The sequence below is a fragment of the Coffea arabica genome, chromosome 4e (assembly GCF_036785885.1).
Source record: "Coffea arabica cultivar ET-39 chromosome 4e, Coffea Arabica ET-39 HiFi, whole genome shotgun sequence".
NCBI classification, from domain to species: domain Eukaryota; kingdom Viridiplantae; phylum Streptophyta; class Magnoliopsida; order Gentianales; family Rubiaceae; genus Coffea; species Coffea arabica.
In genome coordinates this window covers 1,816,328-1,835,465 of record NC_092317.1, presented here as the reverse complement: position 1 = coordinate 1,835,465, position 19,138 = coordinate 1,816,328, and the positions used below count along the sequence as shown (strand labels likewise).

The 19,138-nt window shown below is 36.8% G+C and overlaps 2 protein-coding genes across 2 annotated transcripts; both read right to left on the bottom strand.

The window, feature by feature from the left end:
• Nucleotides 1-499: 499 nt before the first annotated feature.
• LOC113740579 (small ribosomal subunit protein uS8my-like) lies at nucleotides 500-3,172 on the bottom strand. Its single transcript, XM_027268123.2, has 3 exons — nucleotides 2,894-3,172; nucleotides 2,008-2,168; nucleotides 500-974 (listed from the first exon to the last, which is right to left on the bottom strand). Exons 1-3 carry the CDS (start codon nucleotides 3,021-3,023, stop codon nucleotides 876-878), a joined length of 390 nt encoding a protein of 129 aa, XP_027123924.1. The 5' UTR covers nucleotides 3,024-3,172; the 3' UTR covers nucleotides 500-875.
• A 3,055-nt stretch (nucleotides 3,173-6,227) lies between these two features.
• LOC140005874 (uncharacterized) lies at nucleotides 6,228-18,512 on the bottom strand. The gene is made up of 12 exons (XM_072047016.1): nucleotides 17,622-18,512; nucleotides 14,484-14,710; nucleotides 14,315-14,382; nucleotides 12,781-12,840; nucleotides 12,253-12,602; nucleotides 11,976-12,044; nucleotides 11,811-11,899; nucleotides 8,301-10,487; nucleotides 8,117-8,194; nucleotides 7,888-7,999; nucleotides 6,988-7,038; nucleotides 6,228-6,878 (listed from the first exon to the last, which is right to left on the bottom strand). Exons 1-12 carry the CDS (start codon nucleotides 18,027-18,029, stop codon nucleotides 6,828-6,830), a joined length of 3,750 nt encoding a protein of 1,249 aa, XP_071903117.1. The 5' UTR covers nucleotides 18,030-18,512; the 3' UTR covers nucleotides 6,228-6,827.
• Between the last annotated feature and the right edge of the window lie 626 nt (nucleotides 18,513-19,138).

Sequence of the window (19,138 nt, the reverse complement as noted above, 5' to 3'; positions counted from 1 at the left end):
ACACTTCTTCTAAAAAACTAATATCTAAACTCCTATTTATCGAGTGTCCAATTAGTACCCATTAGCCAAACCGATTAAATAGTTTCAAACCAAGAACCACCAGAATTCAAGTAGGATTATAGTTACCATCTTCCTTCAATCAGCTTTTATCTAAAAGATGCAAGGAAAAAAGAAAAGACTTGCTAAAACGGGTTACTTTTCAGTTTTCACCTACTATCACAGGCTAGCAAAGGTACCAACTACCAAGAGAAAAGCATAGAGCTTTAAGGACGCTAGAGCACAAGACTAACCCTGATCAAATCGGCGTCACTCGTTATAGGGGAGCCTATTCAATTATCGCGTAGCACTGATCGGTGGTCAAACAAGAACAGCAATAAGAGTAAAGCTCGTACCAGCAGCGAAAACTAACCCGCGGCCACCCATAACTAGTTTGTCGACAAGGTAACATATAGGGAGGGTATCTGCAGAATTTGGCTTTCTTTTAGCCAATAATAACAGATCATGGGAACAGACGAACCATCAGCATATCTGAACATATGACCAACATAGATCAATCCCACCATGCTTCTCATGTATCAAAATACATTTACTATACACATGGACTCCAAGGACAAAAAGCAGAAAATTGGGCCAATCTCATCACCTAAAAGTTACAGTTGGAAACTAAGAGGTTTGGTTATAGCACTAATACATGGAAGAGCTGAGTTCAAGTTGAGTTTTCGTTAGCTTCCACAGCTAACCAGTAACCACCACCACCGCCTCCGCCACCCCCACCCCCAACGAAAAAAAAAGAAAAAAAAAAAAAGAGGATGAGAGAATGATATTGGAAAATATAATTGCTCTCCTAAACTCCAATCTTCCATTCAACAGACCATTCAGTAAAAATAACCAAGGACTTGACCACCGACATTCTGTCGAATTGCCTCTTCATGATCCATAACACCATTTGGCGTGCTAATCACAACATAGCCCCACTGCATCAAGAAAAGAAAGATCAAATCAACAACTTCTGCCAACAGTTTGGACTTGGAATATGAAGAGAATGAGGACCAACATGGCAAGAAAACATTCAACAAGTCCAATTCTGTACCATGACCAAAGATCTCACTGGTAATCATTCCGAAATCTGTAATACCAATATCGAACATAACGACAAATTCTACATCCAGATGACAAGCATCCCTCACATTTTATTTACCTCACAACTAGAAATTTATGATTCAGTTTTCCAAATACAGAGGGAAAACATATTCTCTAGTGGTTAGTCTATTCTTTAAGAGTTTTTGGAAACAGACAAGAACAGTTGACCGTCACAAGAAAGAATTGGCGTCAAATAAAATTGCAGCTGATACATAGTTATATATAAATGTTATTCCATTATCACCACCAGAAGTAGCAAACTACCGTATTGTGCTGCGTTACAAAGGTAGCAGCAGCCTCAAGGCGCCCATTAATCCAAACACACCAATCATGTCAATTTCTAGATTCAGGTAGGTCCAGTTATCAACTTTCCTCTTATACTGAGAGGATTCAGTCACGTCTTACCCAACATCACATGTTTATCTTCCAATGAAACCATCTCAAACAATCAAAGCTTCAAAGCCAAAGCAGAAGTTAAAAAATTTACACCAACATGATCTGAAAAACAAAGCGATATCCACAGCTGCACCAGGATGCCCATATTTTAGGAGCTTGAAATAGTTCTATAAATGAAACATGTAAATAGCATCAAACTTCAACAAGAAGGCATCAATTGGCTATAGACCACTATTCCAGACTTTGAGAACCACAAAAGATAAAGTGCTCGTGTAGGACACCAACTACCATAGAAGTTCTCTAACATGAAGACCAGCAAAGATATCAGTACTAAGTTTACTTACTCAGCATCCATGTACAATTGAAAAAATCAAAGCCCAGAAAAGGTCTCATGTTTTCAAGATGGATGACTCTAAACAAGTAAAAGGCATGATAAACAAACAGCTAAACATAAAAGGAACCTGGGCACACCTGATGTGTTGGAAGTTGACGTTTGGTATAACTCTGAATGTTGTGTGCATTGATGTCTTGCCTATAAGTGAGAGCACGACAATCATTAATCCTTCCGTGCAGCTGAACAGTTATCTTACCAACTCTGTGGGGATCATGTACTTGGAAATCCTTGACATAGCCTGAAAAAGAAATGGAGGAGTCAACAGCACTTAGGAAGAGATCACCAACCACTCATTTGTGGCAGATGAACTATAAATTCAATAGATTTTATACCACAACTCTTGCATAAAGGCTGAAATGCAAAATGTTCCATCGCATTTCTCAGTCAACGTATGATGTATTACATAATTCAAACTCAATCCGAATCAACGATTTTACTTGGGGAAAAGCACAGCACCGATACATTATTAAGAAAGATCCAACAACACTATCCATTCAGTTCCGATTAGTTAATGCATCCTCTCAATCCTATTGCTAGTTTAAGATCTTATATTTTTTCGAACAAAAGGGTTACTGTTCCCGTCTAAACCATCCAACTGAAGGCACATAGCAAAAGATGATTACAAACCCATTTACTCATTCATTCTTAACCACTAATCCTGAATTACTACCTCACTACCACCAAGCTTTCAAAGTTCTGATTTTTATTTTTCCTGCGTAAAATAAAATCAAGCATTCTCCAAAATTTCGCGTTCACCACAGCTCAAACACAAGGTTAATAAGTTCTCCAAATTCGAGTCATCCTCGCCTTTTCCCCAATCCCGAACCAGAGAAAAAGAAATGAAAGAAGCCCAATTAAAATCACAATCAACATCAAGATGGGCAGCTAAAAATCAAAATTTTGAATTGGGACAGAATCAGGAAAAAATCGAGGCAAATCAGAAGTAAATTGTAGGAAGCTAACCTCGATATTTCATGATTTGAAGAAAGGAAGCCATGCAACTGGAGATGGGCTGAAGCTGAGCTGAAGCGAAGCCTCTCTTCTCGGCATTTACAATTGTCCTCAACGCATCGTTCAAAATTCTTCTCCCCATTTTCGAGTTTGTTAAATCTCACTCCCTCTTCTTCTATCTATCTATCTCTAGCACCCAAAAAAAAAAAAAAAATGTCACTACTGCTTAGGAACTGTAAAACCCCACCACCAGGAAAGCTTCCTTCCGTCTTCGAAACCCTTCCATTTCAGCGACAAAGGTTAGGGCCTACACTAGATTGTCCATGGAGAGCAGGACCTGACACTGCGACTGGGCTTTCACAAGCTTAAAGCGGACAGTGGGCCTCAACGTTTTGTTAAAATGCAAGATAGGTTCATGCATTGTTGTGCACATTACCAAAAAAACCTTACCACATTAAAATAAAATCATAAAGAAAAAAATATTAATTTATTGGTGATTATTTGAAATTTTACTAGGCTTATAAATTGGAGTGTATTTTTTTTTTTTATTTTCTGAACATGGATGAAGATATTGATGATTTTTTGCAATTTTATTCTAATTTTAGTTGATAAAAGTGGGGGAGATGATTAACACCAGTTGTTTAAACATAGAATATAAAAGATAAGATATGTTCATATGATGCAAGAGAAAAATTAGGATAATAAATAATGAAAGAATTTTTTAACACTAAACTCAAGACTCGTGCATTATATTATACTAGTTTTTTAGCCCTGACGCCATGCGTCAGGTAGCTGAGACTCGTTATGTTGCTATTATGTTTGTGTGTTTTTTTTTCTTTGTTAGATATATGTGAGTGTGTGTTTTTTCCTAATTACACAAATAAACATGACTTTGAAATCAGGTTATCTTACATTCTTAATATAGCATTAGTCAGTAAGTAATGTCTAAAATTAGGCAGAACTAAAAGGCATGATTATTTAACATTCTTAATGTAGCATTAATCAATAAGTAATGCCTAAAATTAGGTAAAACTAAAAGGCATATAGCTATATATGTAATGTGTAGCCTTGCTTATTAGTCACGTTACTTCTCTAAGACAAGTAATTTGACAATTTTCATTTTTTTTTGACAATTTCTGTTTGCTAGTAATTCGCATTTAACAATCTTTTAGAAGAAAGAAATAAAGAAAGACAATTATAAAATGGGTTTGTCATTTTCTTTTGTTTGCTAGACTTGAATGAGCATTCAAACATATTTAAAAATATTTTCAAACCAATGTAAAATTGAATTAATCTTTTTTGTATATTCAGTGGCATTTTTGTTTACATTAATAGGTCCTATATTCATGACACATAATTTTTATTCAACTCTAGCCCACCATGACCTCGGTTTATATATACTACCATTTTTCCTAATTAGGATTTCATATTGGATCCTATTCTTTTTGTTGCAATTCAAATGATTGTTTGATTGATAGATTAAAAGTGTTCAAGAATGGAGGGAGTAACGATGGTTTCTTTGGATAGGACATCATCTATTGAAAATAAGCCTCAACTCTCAATATTGAATAACTTTAACTTGCAAGGGTGAATATACATATTTTCTTTTTTTTTTTCTTTCTTTCTTCCATTTTTTAGGCTGGCTATCTCTTTGTTTTTTTTTTGGAGATTTTGATGATTTTGGTTTTGATAATTTGTATAGGAGGCAACACTTTATGTGGTGAGTACGAGGAGCATGGTAGAAGCTCTTTGAATTTTCACTAAGATAATGGCTTAGATATATACAATATCTAATAATTTAATGAGCTTAAAATTTTTCTTTTCTACTTTATAGGTTCGTTGGATTTATAATTCTTACTTATTTGATGATTCTTTCTCTTACTTGGTTGTTGGTTTTTTTTTTTGGTAATCTGTATCATAAGCTGCAAATTTATAGGTTATTCTGTGTTCTTAAATCATGTGCTAAAATAAGTGAGTTTCTCTTTTACTTTTTCTTTTTTAACAAAAGTGGTATTCAAAATCAAGAGATAGTTGGAAACTTTAAATGGTGAATTCCAAATCAACTTGTGTTTAAGGATAGGTTAGAATAAAACGCTAAGAAATAACTGATGGAACTATTCTACAAATGGGATAATAAACTTGTGTTTAAGGTTAGAAAATATGTATTTATTGAATCATTTTTTCATGCTCAAAAGAAAAAAGTTGGGCCTACCGTAAAAGTTTAAAACTATAATCCATTTCTTAAATTGCATTTTTTTTATGAAGAAAGTTTATCCTTTTGCCAAAAAAAAATGTTTACATAGAGATCCTTATATATATATATATAATTTTTTTTTTGTGCAGGAAATATTTATTACATGGAGATTACCTTGCGTACGAAGGTAAGATTTTTTGCAAAGTACAATAATGATATTATCATAACCATATGGAATCGGACTTAATAGAGTAACCAAAATTTTCAACCGCAGTATTATCTCAATTTGAAGATTGAAGAGAGAATCGGTCCGAGTAGCAGCAGACTAAGTAGCGTCGGAGGTGCAAAAAGGCGAGTCGTGGTGTGGAATACTGGGACGCGTGGAGAAAGACCACATGCATTGGGCGTGGGAAGTGCATGCCTTGATACGGTTCATAAATGCCTTGATACTGTTCAAAACCAGTGCCACCCAGCCAAAAGACCAAAACGGCCCTCAAAGTCACAACAATCACGGGATAACCGGTCCATTGCGCACTGTTCATAAGCGATTCATGCTTTATATATGTAAGATATATATACAAGAAGAAGATCGCGTGAAAGGTATCCAATAAGTTTTTGGATGCAATCATTTTATTACTATTACATTAAAAAGAAGGTCTGTACTTGGGGCTCCAAAAGAAAAATAAAATTAAAAATGAAGGTGTATACTTATTTATCCGAGCCTTGTAGTAGTTTTATTATGTGAATCAATCACCCTCGCAAGTGTTTCCAATGCAAGAATTTATCCGAGCCTTAATAGTTCTACAAGAATTTAAAAGTCTTGTAGAACTAAACCCTAAACCCTAACGTAAGTACAACAACAATATTTTATCTCTATTTTTAAGAATATAAAAAATCTCTTGTGAAATTCATGTACGTATCTAATTAAACTTTTGATCCATGGCTATGAGATAGGAAAACGTACATGACAGAATCTTTTTGGTAGCTCGTTGGCATGATACAGCTAACAACCAACTGGCAATCAAAGGAGCAGAGAGTAGTTAGTCAGCTCCCCTCTCAATAGATTAGATTAGATTAGATTAGATTAGATAGGTTCATCTCCCTTCTCTTCTCCTACTATAGGACCAATTATAACAGTATTGTACTGAAAAATACAGCTAACGAGGATAAAGATTTAAAAGCTAATTACGCTACAAGAATTTCACCTTCAACAAGCATGGCTAAAGGTGTCAAAAAAAAAAAGAGATAGAAACTGTACAGGTCAGGTGAAGGAGGGTTCTAGCTAATCTGCGGCAAAAAGTTGCCAAACAGGTCACAAAAATTGTCACCAAAAGGACGAAGAAATAAATAGTCCACAAAATTTTTACCGAAAAGAAAATTCCATATGACACCTGTACACATCCAAACTCTAAATAATCTACATTCACCCTTTCCTTGGGGTGTCAAAATCCTGTGAAATGCATCTTGCATTATGGTACCGGTGAGCCAAGTCAGATCAGGATTAATCACCACAGCCTCATGGCCATCAATGTTGTGACCCTGCAACTCCATCTTCACCTCTATTGGCTGCTATTAAATGAATCTCTTTGCTTCTCTAGAATAATATCACGAAGCAACTCCGAGCCAGATGCACTCTTATATGTATTATCAACACAAGCTCCAGCCATGAAAAGCAGGTCTACCAATGTTGAAGCCACCTCAAATAAATGGAAGGAACAGAATTTCCAAAATGCAGCCTTACAAACTAGACTGTTAATCCTTCAAGTATGGAGCAGCGAATTCATGAATCATTTTCTTCAAATGCTGCATGGAAGAACAACAGAAGAAACTCATTGGAAAACAAGATCAACGAGATAAAAGAACTAAGTAGAGGCAACACACCAGAATTTAAAAAGTTTGGTCAAAGAATCACCTGTAATTCTTCATGCAGCACGAGGAATATTTTCTTCAACCGTTTGAATCTCTGTGATTGTTATCCATACAAGTGACAGTCAGTAAGCTTCTCAACAAACATTGGTCCAACTTCATGATAGTTAAAAAGTTAAGAAAGCATATAAAATTAGTCATGCACATGATAAAGAGAAATGGAGAGACCAAAACAACAATGATACCACAAGCTAATTTATCTTCTTCACTAACAATATGTTTTCACAAATTCTGATAATAATCAATGAGAATAAAATCACAAAAATGATTTCTGCAGATGAATCATCAAAACAAGTTTTTGCTTTGGTCTGGCATACACAGATATTACAAGTAGTACTATCAAAACAAGTCCAAACATTTTTGTTTTATAACATTTCTGGAAATGTTTGCAGAACCATCCTAGATATTGCCTAATTCTTTATAAACCATAAATTAATCATTGTTTCTTTTTTTAACCTGGCGGAAGGAGGAAGCAGTATAGGAAATAACATCGAAAACTATTAAAACAACACTTTTAGACATAACAAAGGAAAAGAAATTTATCAAAATTTCAAGCAACAAACGCAGTTTCTGACTTGCTGACACTTCACCTCAGAAGAAAATATCTATGCATCCAACTAGAGGGTCATGCAAACTTCAGTTCTGCAGGCCTTTAAGGCCAAAGGCCAGTTCAGCATTTGACTCCCTAATTATTATTTTAGAAAGGACCCAGGCAGGGTTAGTCATAAATGCTGAAGTCTATCGGAATTTTAAAAACTCTTATCTTGTCAAAGTTTGAAGTTCTCAGGAGTGCTAGTTCTATCATGAAAATACATTGGCAACACAAAGACACACAGCTTTCCAACAAGCAGAAACCACCAGATGAGGAAGGCAACAACAAAAGTACCTCTCCACAATGCCGATAAGATTCCTTTATTTGCCGCTCAACATCATGATATCTGTCCATATCCTTGTCTTTTGAAGCCTCAAGATCCCTTCCATATTTAAGGAACTCTTCCCTGGACATATAAATAACAATGTGGATAAAAAAAACTAAACTTTCCAGACCAACAACAAGAACTTAACTGGAAATTATCTAGTTTAAACCACTAATGTAAGTAATTGGTTGAAATTACCTGTAGGACTCTACGGTCTTGTTCAATGAAATGTAGATACCATACTTCTCCTGAAACTCCTCCACATATTCTTTATACCTAAAAGAGGGATAAGCACAACAGGATTCACAATGTCAAATTTCAAGCAAACTGATACTCAACTGAAAAACAACTTCTATCAATGCTAGAAAACAGCAGTACTCACTGAAAGCCATCTTTTATTGGTTCCTTAAGCTCTGGTTCATCTTTTTCATACTTGGAATATGGACAACTATTCTCATCTGAAGAAGATTCTCTCCTCTTTTGACACCCATCACTGCTCCCTGTTAGAGAAGTATCCTTTTGCTTATCATTTAAATCAGGGATTGTACTGGATTTTTGCCTTCTCTTTTCCTTTCTGGAAGGAGGCACAGCCCCCTGCTTTGCATCATGCTCTTGTGACACAGAAGCTAATCCTTTACTTGGAATGTTTCCCTGAACTTCTGGGGTAGCATCTAGGCTTCTTCCAACCTCACCTTGTCTATTTTTGCCACTCAACTCCACCACTCCATTGTGCTGGGTTCCAGCATCAGCATAATCAACTCTGGGTTGGTGCCTCTGTTGAGATTGTACAACTCTCTGATTAGGTCTCAAAAGATCTTCAGCAGAGTTTTCATGGACCCCCCTATTTGATATGCCTTCTGAACTGCCCAAGAATGGAATATTGGTATGTACAGGAGAAGATTTCCTAGAGTCAGCATTCATCTTACTGCCTACTTTTGCTTTACTTGAATCTAAGTTCCCATTTTCTGAACTTAATGATTTGTTCTCTAATTGTTTAAAGGAGCTTTTTCTATCTAGTTGCTTTCTGAATCCTGGCGTTTCCTCAGGCAATGGTTCACGAAGTTCACCCAGCTCCAAGTCTGAGAGCTCTCTTTGAAGTGCATTTGGTCGTCCATTTACAACAGATCTGTCCCTTGCACTTATGTTTTCATCCTTCAGAGGATACCCCGGATTGGAGTTCAAAATTGATCCAAAATCCTTCACACTTCCAGATGCTTCATGTTTTCTATGGCGGGAGTCAAAAGTAGCTGTATACTTTTCTCCCAAATCTTCCTTGGAGACTTTACCTGGTCCCTTATAACTAATAGAACCATAGTTGTCTTGCATTTCCCTGTTAGGTTTATCTTTCTGAACTGGAACACCTTCAGTCATTGGATGCAATCTCTCAGGGTGCTTAATGCTGCGGCCTAAGTGCTCGGAATGTTTACCCGGCCTCTCTACTGAAGCAGAAGGTTTTGCACGTGCACTGGAATCAGCAGATCTTTGAATCGGCTGTACAGAATCTGAAGTCGATTTCCCTAAACTTGTATGAATGTGGCTTTTTTGTGATCCAAAGCCACTATTAGTATCTCTCTTAATTTTGTCAGCCATCTGATTATTGTGCCCCTTATGAAGTTCTTCAAAAGACCTATCAGGAGATGAATTTTGATAACTGTTCTCAAAGGCAGTGGTCCTAGATGGAGAGACTTTTGTTTGATGTGAGTTCCCAGGCTTAAATCTCTTACTGCGGTCAGGCTTATTTTCAACATCCTTTTCATCTGAAACCCTCTTGTATTTACCCCTGGATGCCTTCTCAGAACTATCAGACTGCCCATGGTTAAATCTGTCTCTGGACATATTACCTGTTTCTTTATGTATCTTCACCATATGGTCTTCTCTTTCTTGATCCTCATGATGATTGTACAAGGAAGGTGTGGTCTGCTCAACCGGTTTTTGACCTTCTTTATTAGGAACTGAAATGCTAGCAGCAGCCATACCCACAGCAGGTTGATTGTCAGGCATATCTTTCTCTATCTCGATTACATCAGAAACATGACCATCTTGCTTCTCATCACTGCCCATATGATCAGGCTCAACATCTGAAGTCCTCCACAGAAGTGGGGATCTAGAAGACACAAGCCCAGAAGCTTGCAATTTATACTTTGCCTGTTTGTCATCGTCACTTGTCATGATGTCCACATCCTCATCGGATGCCTCCTTGCTGTTGGTAGAGGCATCACTTTCACTGTCACTGCTACTTCCCGTCCCACTTCCCGCTGGGCTTCTACTTCGGCTCCTACTACTGTCACTTCCACTATCACTGCTGTCACTTTCACTATCACTATCACTTCCACTATCACTGGAGCTACCTATAGGCCCTTCACTATTATCAGAGACTTTTTTGTCCCCAAAAAGATATGAATGATGTAATACACCTTTTTCTTGTGATATATGTGCTGCTTCATTCTTAAAATCCAATTCAGCCTGTTCATCCATTTCATTGGCATCAGATCTCAAGGGAAAGCTTGTGTCTGGAGCAGCTTGTCGGTCATCTTGGGCAGGTGATTGATGGTAACTATCTTCAGGGGAACTGAAGAGGAAATGCAACAGGAGGTAAGAACTGTGAAAGCATTTCTAATTCTAGAGATATATGCACCATACAAATTGAGAAGAATTCTGAAATTAGGAAGCATTCCAAGATAGCATGACCTTACTAGCCATTAAACTGGGACTTGAAACATCAGTTGACGAAGAGTTATCACAGTGGCATGAGATAAGCAGAGAGTAGCAGTATCAAATTCACATTCAAGGCTGATTTGAAAATATTCTATCAATAAATAGTTACAGAAATGCTAGCAAACAAATTCATGCTTTCCTTTTTTTTATTTAATAATACAGGCCTATGATCAATGCATGTGGCGGCAAGGAATTGGTTTGGGGGTTGGGGAAGGAAAGAAATGTTGAGCCAGGACAAGGATTCATATATATTATTGGGAGGTTACCAATATGAATAAAGGTCACAATCATACTTGTACATAAGCTCCCAAGCTTGAAGTGCACTGAAGAGCCATAAATAAGAAGTGCACCCGTTCTTAGTGGTGTGCATTATAGACCAAAGCATAGAGTATCATTCACGTTGTTACACATTATTTCTTTTAGAGGTAAACTTATACCTATCAAACACAAACTTAGCGGTCAACCACAGATATACTTCACTCTTCTAATATTAGTACATTAAAGGACAAATGAATCCTTTGAAGGTTTATGAAGACGAAAAAGTCTTGCCTTTGATAAACAATTCAACCAATTCCTGACCACTTCAAATTGAAAGGCCTTCTCCTATTTAACCCTTTGTAACCATAATCTTTCCCCAAGAAAAATACTAGAAGTCTTATATCAGTAGTCTAGAAAAAACAAATTTATACAGCAAATACTTGTCATGGTTTAACGTTTTCTGAAATAGTCTTGGTAACGTTTAACGTTCTTGTTAGTCTCTTGAGAATTGAACTTATAATATTTCCATACATCTAATGTAGCATACAAGTTCCAAATAGTTATCAACAGACATTTTCTGAAACAATTGTGTGCTTAGAGAAAATAGAAGATAATTGCTTAAGCACAATTTCAATTATAAAGAAAATCCTTCCAAAGAATACAGGGCAAAAGAGGGAAAAAATGGCTTATGAAGGTGCTTAGGCCTTATTTCAAGGTTTAGTCACAAAAAGTACAACTCCCTAGTTCTAAAATGTTGGTTATAATTTTCTCCTAAATATCCTTGATGGGTGAGAATAAATTGGCTGAGTTCTGATTTTGAATAGTACATTTGCTGGTCTTGTAATACATGCATTCTACATAGGAATAAGAGAGATTTATAAATTCAAGAGAAAAAAGATATAACAAATTTAGCAGGTACCTTTGATTACCAGATGAAGCTTTCTTGAAGCCTTCTATTTCAACTCCTGGTTTTAAGAAATATCTGCCTGAATCTTGAAATGTGGCAATCTGGTGAAATATAAACAACAATAAGGGATCTGCCTTAATCTCATCTATAATCTTATCAGGATTTTCAACAACTTACTTTTTTCAGAATGGGCTCAATCTGTCTCACTGAATTTGGAATTGTATCTCCAATGGCTTTCTCTAAGGCCTAATGAATCATAAGTAATCATACAAATCAAAACAGTACATCATCTACAGCATCCAGTAAAATAAGCTGTTTCTACTGCAGATAGGCTTACAACAGTGAAGTAAATTGTAAAGGATAACTTGAATGAATTACCTAGATTCAATATCAAAAGGAAAAGGAAAGCATTACTGAAACCAGACAACACAAGTGAAGCTGATTTGCAGATTACCTTAAGGCTCATTCCCTTTGAAGGACTTTCCCTAAGAAGAGAAATCAGCATACTACGCAGATCAGAGGGTTGAGCCCCTTTTATTCCCTTCTGCGCTGGTTTCCCCCTGCCAGCACTAGTAATCACCTTGCCAGTAGCATCATTGTCAGAGCTAACAGTTCTACTCGTTGCTTGAAGAGACCCGAAATCTTCAACATTTCCATGTCCCTTCGTAATATTGCCACTTCCAAATGGAGATCCTGGAGCACCTGATTGCTCAGGTGGAGAGGATGGAGGTGAAGCTGGGCGCCTGCTCTTTAAAGGTGGTGTTGTAGTCAAACCAGATTTATGAACAGATTTTGGGGGCCCTCCTATAGCAATAAATGGAAGATCAATATAGCAGAGCAGAAAATGAAAAGAATGCAAAATAATCTTTATAATGAATCTGATGACAGCCTAGGTTGCCTTAGTGCTTTGCACGATTACAAAAACTCATACTAAAGAAAGCAAATTAACAGATGAAGTTATGGATTTCAATCTTCCAATTACCTGGAGGTGGCTCAGCATTCCGCTTCTTGAAAGGAGCTCCTTTTGTTCTCCAAGGATTACCTGGAAGGAACGATGAAAATATTTGTGTACGTGTCATAAATTCACATACGTAACAAAGGATAGGATCCACATTTAAAACAACATTGCTGAAATGAACAGAACATCCTTCTTTTGGGCCCACTTCATGAGCACATTCTAAAATAAATCCCAACACCAAAGGCAGTTTTTGTGGTAAAGAAAACAGTTGAAAACTTCCACCTTGAGATAAAATCCCTTTCCCCAAGGCCAGTCCCAAATTTACATTTCCAAAATTAAATACAGAATCCTGGATCTGGGTTGGATTGCTCCTTGATTCCAATGTTATAAAATGTGAACACAGATGTAAGAAGTTGCTTTGGCCGTATTGATTAAAATGATAACTTCGTAAATCCACATGACCTTCGAGATTTTATCGAGTTCACTGGACAATTACCCTTTTCTCCAGCAAAGCTAATAATACAAAAGGTATCAAAGTCAACATTCTTTATTGGACTTCTAAATGTACATAACTCCAATACTGCATTGGGAACCAAATAAACATGAACCTCTACAATTGAAAAAAAAAATTATATCAGAAAACATGCTATTCACATGTTCATTTTTTTTAATTATGCGCTTGCAATATGGATACTTCCACCATGTTCCTTTACATGTATCTCACACAAAATGCTGTAAATTTCATTGCTTTTCTCCTAAAACCTTGTTGTATAATGTACAGAGTAAAACAGGCACAAGCACAATGGCATAGTTTCTCTGTATCTTCAGCTTCCACTTGTTCCTAAGCTTCCAATAGATACTGGAATAATAGGATACTAATTCTCATTTACTTTAAAAGGAAAGCAAAATTAAACAAAGTCCAAAATGAAACAAATGTATCTTTGAAGATTTTATCAGACAAAGCAAGCATCAATAAAATTGCTCCATTAACAAATAAAACAGCCTCAAACATCATAGAAACAATGATGTGCAACACCTATCTCCTCCCATCCAAAATGCAGTTTCGGGCGGCCTTGTGCACAGTTTAGATCTGGCTTTCACATTTTAATGAGATAACCAATTGCCCCTGCCTGTTATTTTAGAAGTACTGATTTGAACGAGAAAATGAACAACTTCAAGTAGTTATACTTGCCAGAAACTGGAAGGCAAGGAAATGCTGAATGATTAGCTACTATTTTTTCATTTTTCTTCAAGCAGTACACAAAGCATGTCAACATTTCATAGCAACAAATGTGAAAGATCCTTCAGTCACAAACACAGACTCAAGAATGCTATTACCTCACACAGTCCAAATCTTCAAGGCAGCTAATGTCAATGGCAACGAAGGCAAACAATATATGTATGGGTACATACTTTATAAAAATTTTAACAGTAGATAGGCCAAAAGGATAGCACACCCCAATTTTATCCTACAGTGGATTTTTCAAAACCAATGGTCTTACATTTTCAAGACCAATGGTCTTACAGGTATAGCATAAAGCATGAACAGAATACGTACTCTCAGCAGCAGCTAGTGCCTTCATTTGACTTTTCATAGAAGGATTTCCATGGTCTAGAACAATTGCTCTGCCATCACAAAATAACAGAAAGGAGGAGAAGAGAAAACATTAATAAAAAAGATCACATACGCTATGTAAACAAATTCTTCAAACACAAAAACAACATACTTGCGCGATTTAAGTTTCCGTTCGGCTTCCTCTGAAAGCTTTTTAACATGATTTTTAGTTGATTCATCCAAAACCCGCTGCACATTAAGCTTTCGCCAAGCACCCCCTGATTCTACAAGTAAGCCATTACCATCTTCACCACTTTGGCGCTCCTCGTATATGTCACAAAGTTCTCCTGTCTCTCGCGACCATGTAAATCTGAAGTCCTTACCACCCACATTTATAACCTATGGAGGAAAAGGACTACTCCAATCAACAATGGATACGAGTCGAAACAATATGCAAAATCAATTTTTATGGCACATCCAACATACTCTTATGCTGATATGACTCGTAAATAAGAAAAACAAAGGACAAGTCAAAAGACAATTTTCTTATATGGAAAGACCAGTACCACTAGATTGATTGAGAAGTGGGCAAATAATAAATACAACTTTTGGAAATGGAAATATCATAATCACAAATTTGGTCACATATGCTGTTGCAGAGGTAGATTGATAAACGACAATATTTCAGAAATGAAAAGGCCATTATGACCTGCTTGATCAGTTACAATTTGGTTAGAGGTAGGACAAGAAATAATTACTTTGCATATTTGAATCAATTAATGATTGCAGATCTATATGCAGGACTTCACATTTGTTGGCCTAATTGTATTCTGATTGCAGATTTATATGCACGACCTTACAGTTGTCAGCCAAATTTTATTCTTAGGCAAATAGACGAGAAAAGCATAAATAGAAATTTTTGGTGTGCCTTGAAGAATGCAACTTAGCATCCAAGTGCACAGTAAGGAGCACTATTGAAAAAGAAGGGGAAAAATAAAAAGAAGAAGAAGAATCAACTGTGCCGCACTGAATGCTTGAGCTTCTAATGTATGTCATAGTGCCAATGGACCCAAAATCATGCACAACAGGAGAAAATGATAGACCACGCATTATTTTTATTACTTTACTGGACAAATTCACGCTTGCCTGCTGCAATGATCATCTGAGTCATTGAGATCAAGTCACATTTACTGGCAAGAGAAATAGTTAAACGTGGAAAGCTCAGAAGTTTACTAAGTCGAAACCATTTTGTCCAATCACACTGTTCCCACATAAGAAAGGACTTCCCAGATTGTCATGAATCAACAAATATAAATGAAGAGAAACAGTTAATTGGAGAACATAAAAGATAGAGATAGCCCATGGAAAGCATTTCATTTAGGTAGTCTACATAAATCTCAATCTTTAATCTCTTCTTCAATTTCAGGAAGGTCTTAGGCCCCAAGCATTTCCACTCCTTATATCTTTTAATTGGAGACAAAAGCAAGGAATGCTACTAGAGCAAAGAAAAAGCGTCTCATTTCTTTTGAATCATGTATAGGACCCAACGCCTATTGCACAGGCACCCAACATTAAGGTGCAATTACTGAATTGTATGTCTCATTTGAGCTGCATATGGTATATTAGTGTCTTACTCTAATTCAAGCGTAAAAAAGGAAAGACCCAAGACCATGTCATTGCGCCAGCGTCGCTCAAGCTCATGGAATTCTCTTAATAAAAGCTTTATAACCTTATTGACAATGAGCATGCATGCTATTATACAATATCTCCCTTTATGAAAAAAGAAATTGGAGAATTTATGAAAAAAGGAATTGGTATAATATCTCCCTCCCCTTCTTTCTTTTTCATAAATTCTCCAATTCCTTTTTTCATTTTTTATTTTTATCAGAAGCTTAACATCATTCTCCTATATCATTTTTAGCGTTTTTTATTTTCATCTTGCTTTTGACACTCTCATTCTGAATAACCGAAAGGCTGCTTAAGTTGAGTAACTTTTGCAATGTGTTACCACATGCATACTGAATGTGATGTCTAGAATATTGAAATGGCTGAAAGGTTTCATGCTTTTGCTAGAAATGATGCAACGATAAAATGCACTTATCCCAAATGCATGGAATACACTGAACACACTAATTGTCATTGTAAGAATTGGTGATTCCATTCTGGAATCTAACTCATAAAATCATGCACAACTTAAATTTTGCTCCAGCAATGGTCTTCACCCACTTTATGGCAACACATTCAGCCTCTGCATCTGTATGTGACATACTCCTCTTGCTCTTAAACGAGAACCCTAGTTATAAGCAATATGATGCTACAGTGTTTCTACCGAAGGTAATCTTCTCATTTTACATTAACTTATTACAACGTAATTCCATGTAGATGACAGAGTGGTTTTTTGTGTGGGAAGTATCATCCCTATTTACGGTAATACTCATCAATTTGAACATTCTAACGTCATTGTTTTGTCTGTCCTGAAAGTTAATTATGCAATTGGAATCTAACTTGAGTATCTTGTGAAGTTATTTTCCATCTTGCTCAGCATACAACCAGCCAAAGGAGATACCTCTTGAGAACATTGACAAAACTAAAATTTCATGACCCAGTTTCATTCCACCATCTTCTTCCTTTTCTTCACCATTCATTTCTACCCCCTCCCATCAAGCTTTACCATCTCCAACTAAATATGTATCCAATGAATCTAAAAACACGACATTTGCAATCAAAGACTACACGCATTCTTTAATTTTGACTTTCTCTTATCCTTCCAAAAATTATGGATTTCACAGGAACGACAATCCTCCCTTGAAGTATAATCCATTAAAACAGAAAAGGCAATTAAAGAGTTAAAAGGCATCACTAACTTCAAGTAATGCTTACGATAATCAATTATCTCCACAGCTTCATATATCTTTTGGTTGATGAAATGGGAATATAGGTAATGTGCTCTTCCCCCCCCCCCCCCCCCCCCCCCGGCCCCCCACCCCCCCAAAAAAAAACAAAAACAAAAAACACCTCCCAGCAGGGAACTTAACGCTCAGGTCGACCCAGCAGATTTCATATTTACATGAAGTCAAAATGCAGACCATATAAAGCCAGTAAAACCCTTGCTCTCAAAGACACCAGAAAAAGCATACATTAACTTAAAAATGAAAATGCAGCAAAGTAAGACCCATAACGCAATCCCAAACACCTAAAAGCCATCAAATTTCCCTCAAAAAATAACTATACAGAGCAAACATAAAGCAATACTAATGATAAAGCTGACACCCCAGCACGAAAAGCACCAGAATTGAATGATGGAACTCACATTTCCCGCAGGATTATTAGCATTGGCATCAAATTTGATCCGTGCCACACTCCCTTGAGATTCCACTCGCTTGATCTCCTCAACTAAGTCCGGCGCCAGCCGAATAATCATAGCGAAATTCAAAGGGTTCCCAGTGACAAGGCTGAACGACTCCTCCGCAGACGCAGACGCAGACGACGACGAGGCAGCACCAGCAGCAGCTCCGGCCGAGGCAGAAGCAGTCCGGTTGCGGGGGCCAGCTCCAGCTCCCGCGCCGCCCATGGAGAGCCGCCCACCTGGGGCAGCTGCGGAGGGTGGGCGGTGAAGAGGTGGGGGATGGAAAGTGGAGTGAATATTACGCTTGGCCCCGGCGCCACCGCCTCGGCCACCTCCGCCGCCTCGGCCGAGCTTTCCGGAGCCCCCATACATTATTCTTGGGTTCGAATTTAGTCTTCTGGGTGATGGAGATTATTTCTCAGCTGCAATTAACTTAAATTTAATTAAGGACGAGACAAATTGGAGCGAGTGAATTGAACATGGCGGTGGAGGGAGGGGTAGCCGATGTAAAAAAATTTTCGTTTAATTCTTTTTGGTTTTCTTTGCTTTCTCCCTCTAATTATCCCTGCCTTCCCTATAATTTTTAGCCGTCGCCTACTAAATTACTAATGAAGTAAGTACTTAGTGTGTTTACCGATTAAATTGTTACTAATATATCCATACTGGGAAACAAATCGGGTTTATGAAGAAATCAACCATATTTTAATGTTCACATGCCCGTTTTCAAACAACATGATGAAAGTAAACCGAAATACGCAAGTTGTAAGCCAATCTGCTCTGGAGAACTCGTCGTCTTCTGTGAGCGAGTATTCGAGTTTGGTGGGAGCGCTTTTGGATTATTGAACATTGACCTTCAAGGTTCCTGGCCAGGACATTTACTGGTTTACATGCTAATCTCTTGTGGAAATTTTGAGGAGGAATACATCGAAATAACAGAGGTAAGTTTTGTGAAATTCCAATACTTTTTTCATAGATTAAAAAAGAGTGTATATAACTTGGAAGTTGCATAGATTAAAAAAGAAGAAGTATAGAAGTTGGAAATTGCATTTATTTGATTTTTAGATCGACATGATATTCATGCGTAGTTACTTAATATTTATGCTCCATTATTATTCCATTACTATTTTAGATTGATTTATGATGCAATGAAAATAAAGATAGTAAAATTATATAGATACGATCTCCCTTTTTTCTAATAGTACATAGTACATATAGGAGGCTTTTCTATGTTCCAACTAATTTCATCATAAATGTTTTGTGCTTCCTCATTTTCTTTATTGCAGGGGTTTTTTTTTTTGTGTTTTGTAATGATTGGTATGCGCTTTTTAGATCGACGTGTTATTCATGTGCAGTTACTTGATATTCATACCCCGTTACTATTCCACATTGACTTATGATGCAATGAAAATAAAAATAGTACAAATACATAGATATGATCTCCATTTTCTGAATACTTAGTACGCAAATGAGGCTTTTCTACA

Bases quoted from the DNA above. Each gene is read 5' to 3' on its own strand.
- LOC113740579 (XM_027268123.2), bottom strand. From the start codon at position 3,023: ATGGGGAGAAGAATTTTGAACGATGCGTTGAGGACAATTGTAAATGCC. The intron at 2,169-2,893 runs GTTAGCTTCCTA...TTTCTTTTTCAG, and splicing joins TCAAATCATGAAATATCGAG to GCTATGTCAAGGATTTCCAA. The intron at 975-2,007 runs GTGTGCCCAGGT...TTCTTGATGCAG, and splicing joins GTCAACTTCCAACACATCAG to TGGGGCTATGTTGTGATTAG.
- LOC140005874 (XM_072047016.1), bottom strand. From the start codon at position 18,029: ATGTATGGGGGCTCCGGAAAGCTCGGCCGAGGCGGCGGAGGTGGCCGA. The intron at 12,841-14,314 runs GTACGTATTCTG...CGTTCCTTCCAG, and splicing joins GGCACTAGCTGCTGCTGAGA to GTAATCCTTGGAGAACAAAA. The intron at 12,603-12,780 runs GTAATTGGAAGA...TTATTGCTATAG, and splicing joins GAATGCTGAGCCACCTCCAG to GAGGGCCCCCAAAATCTGTT.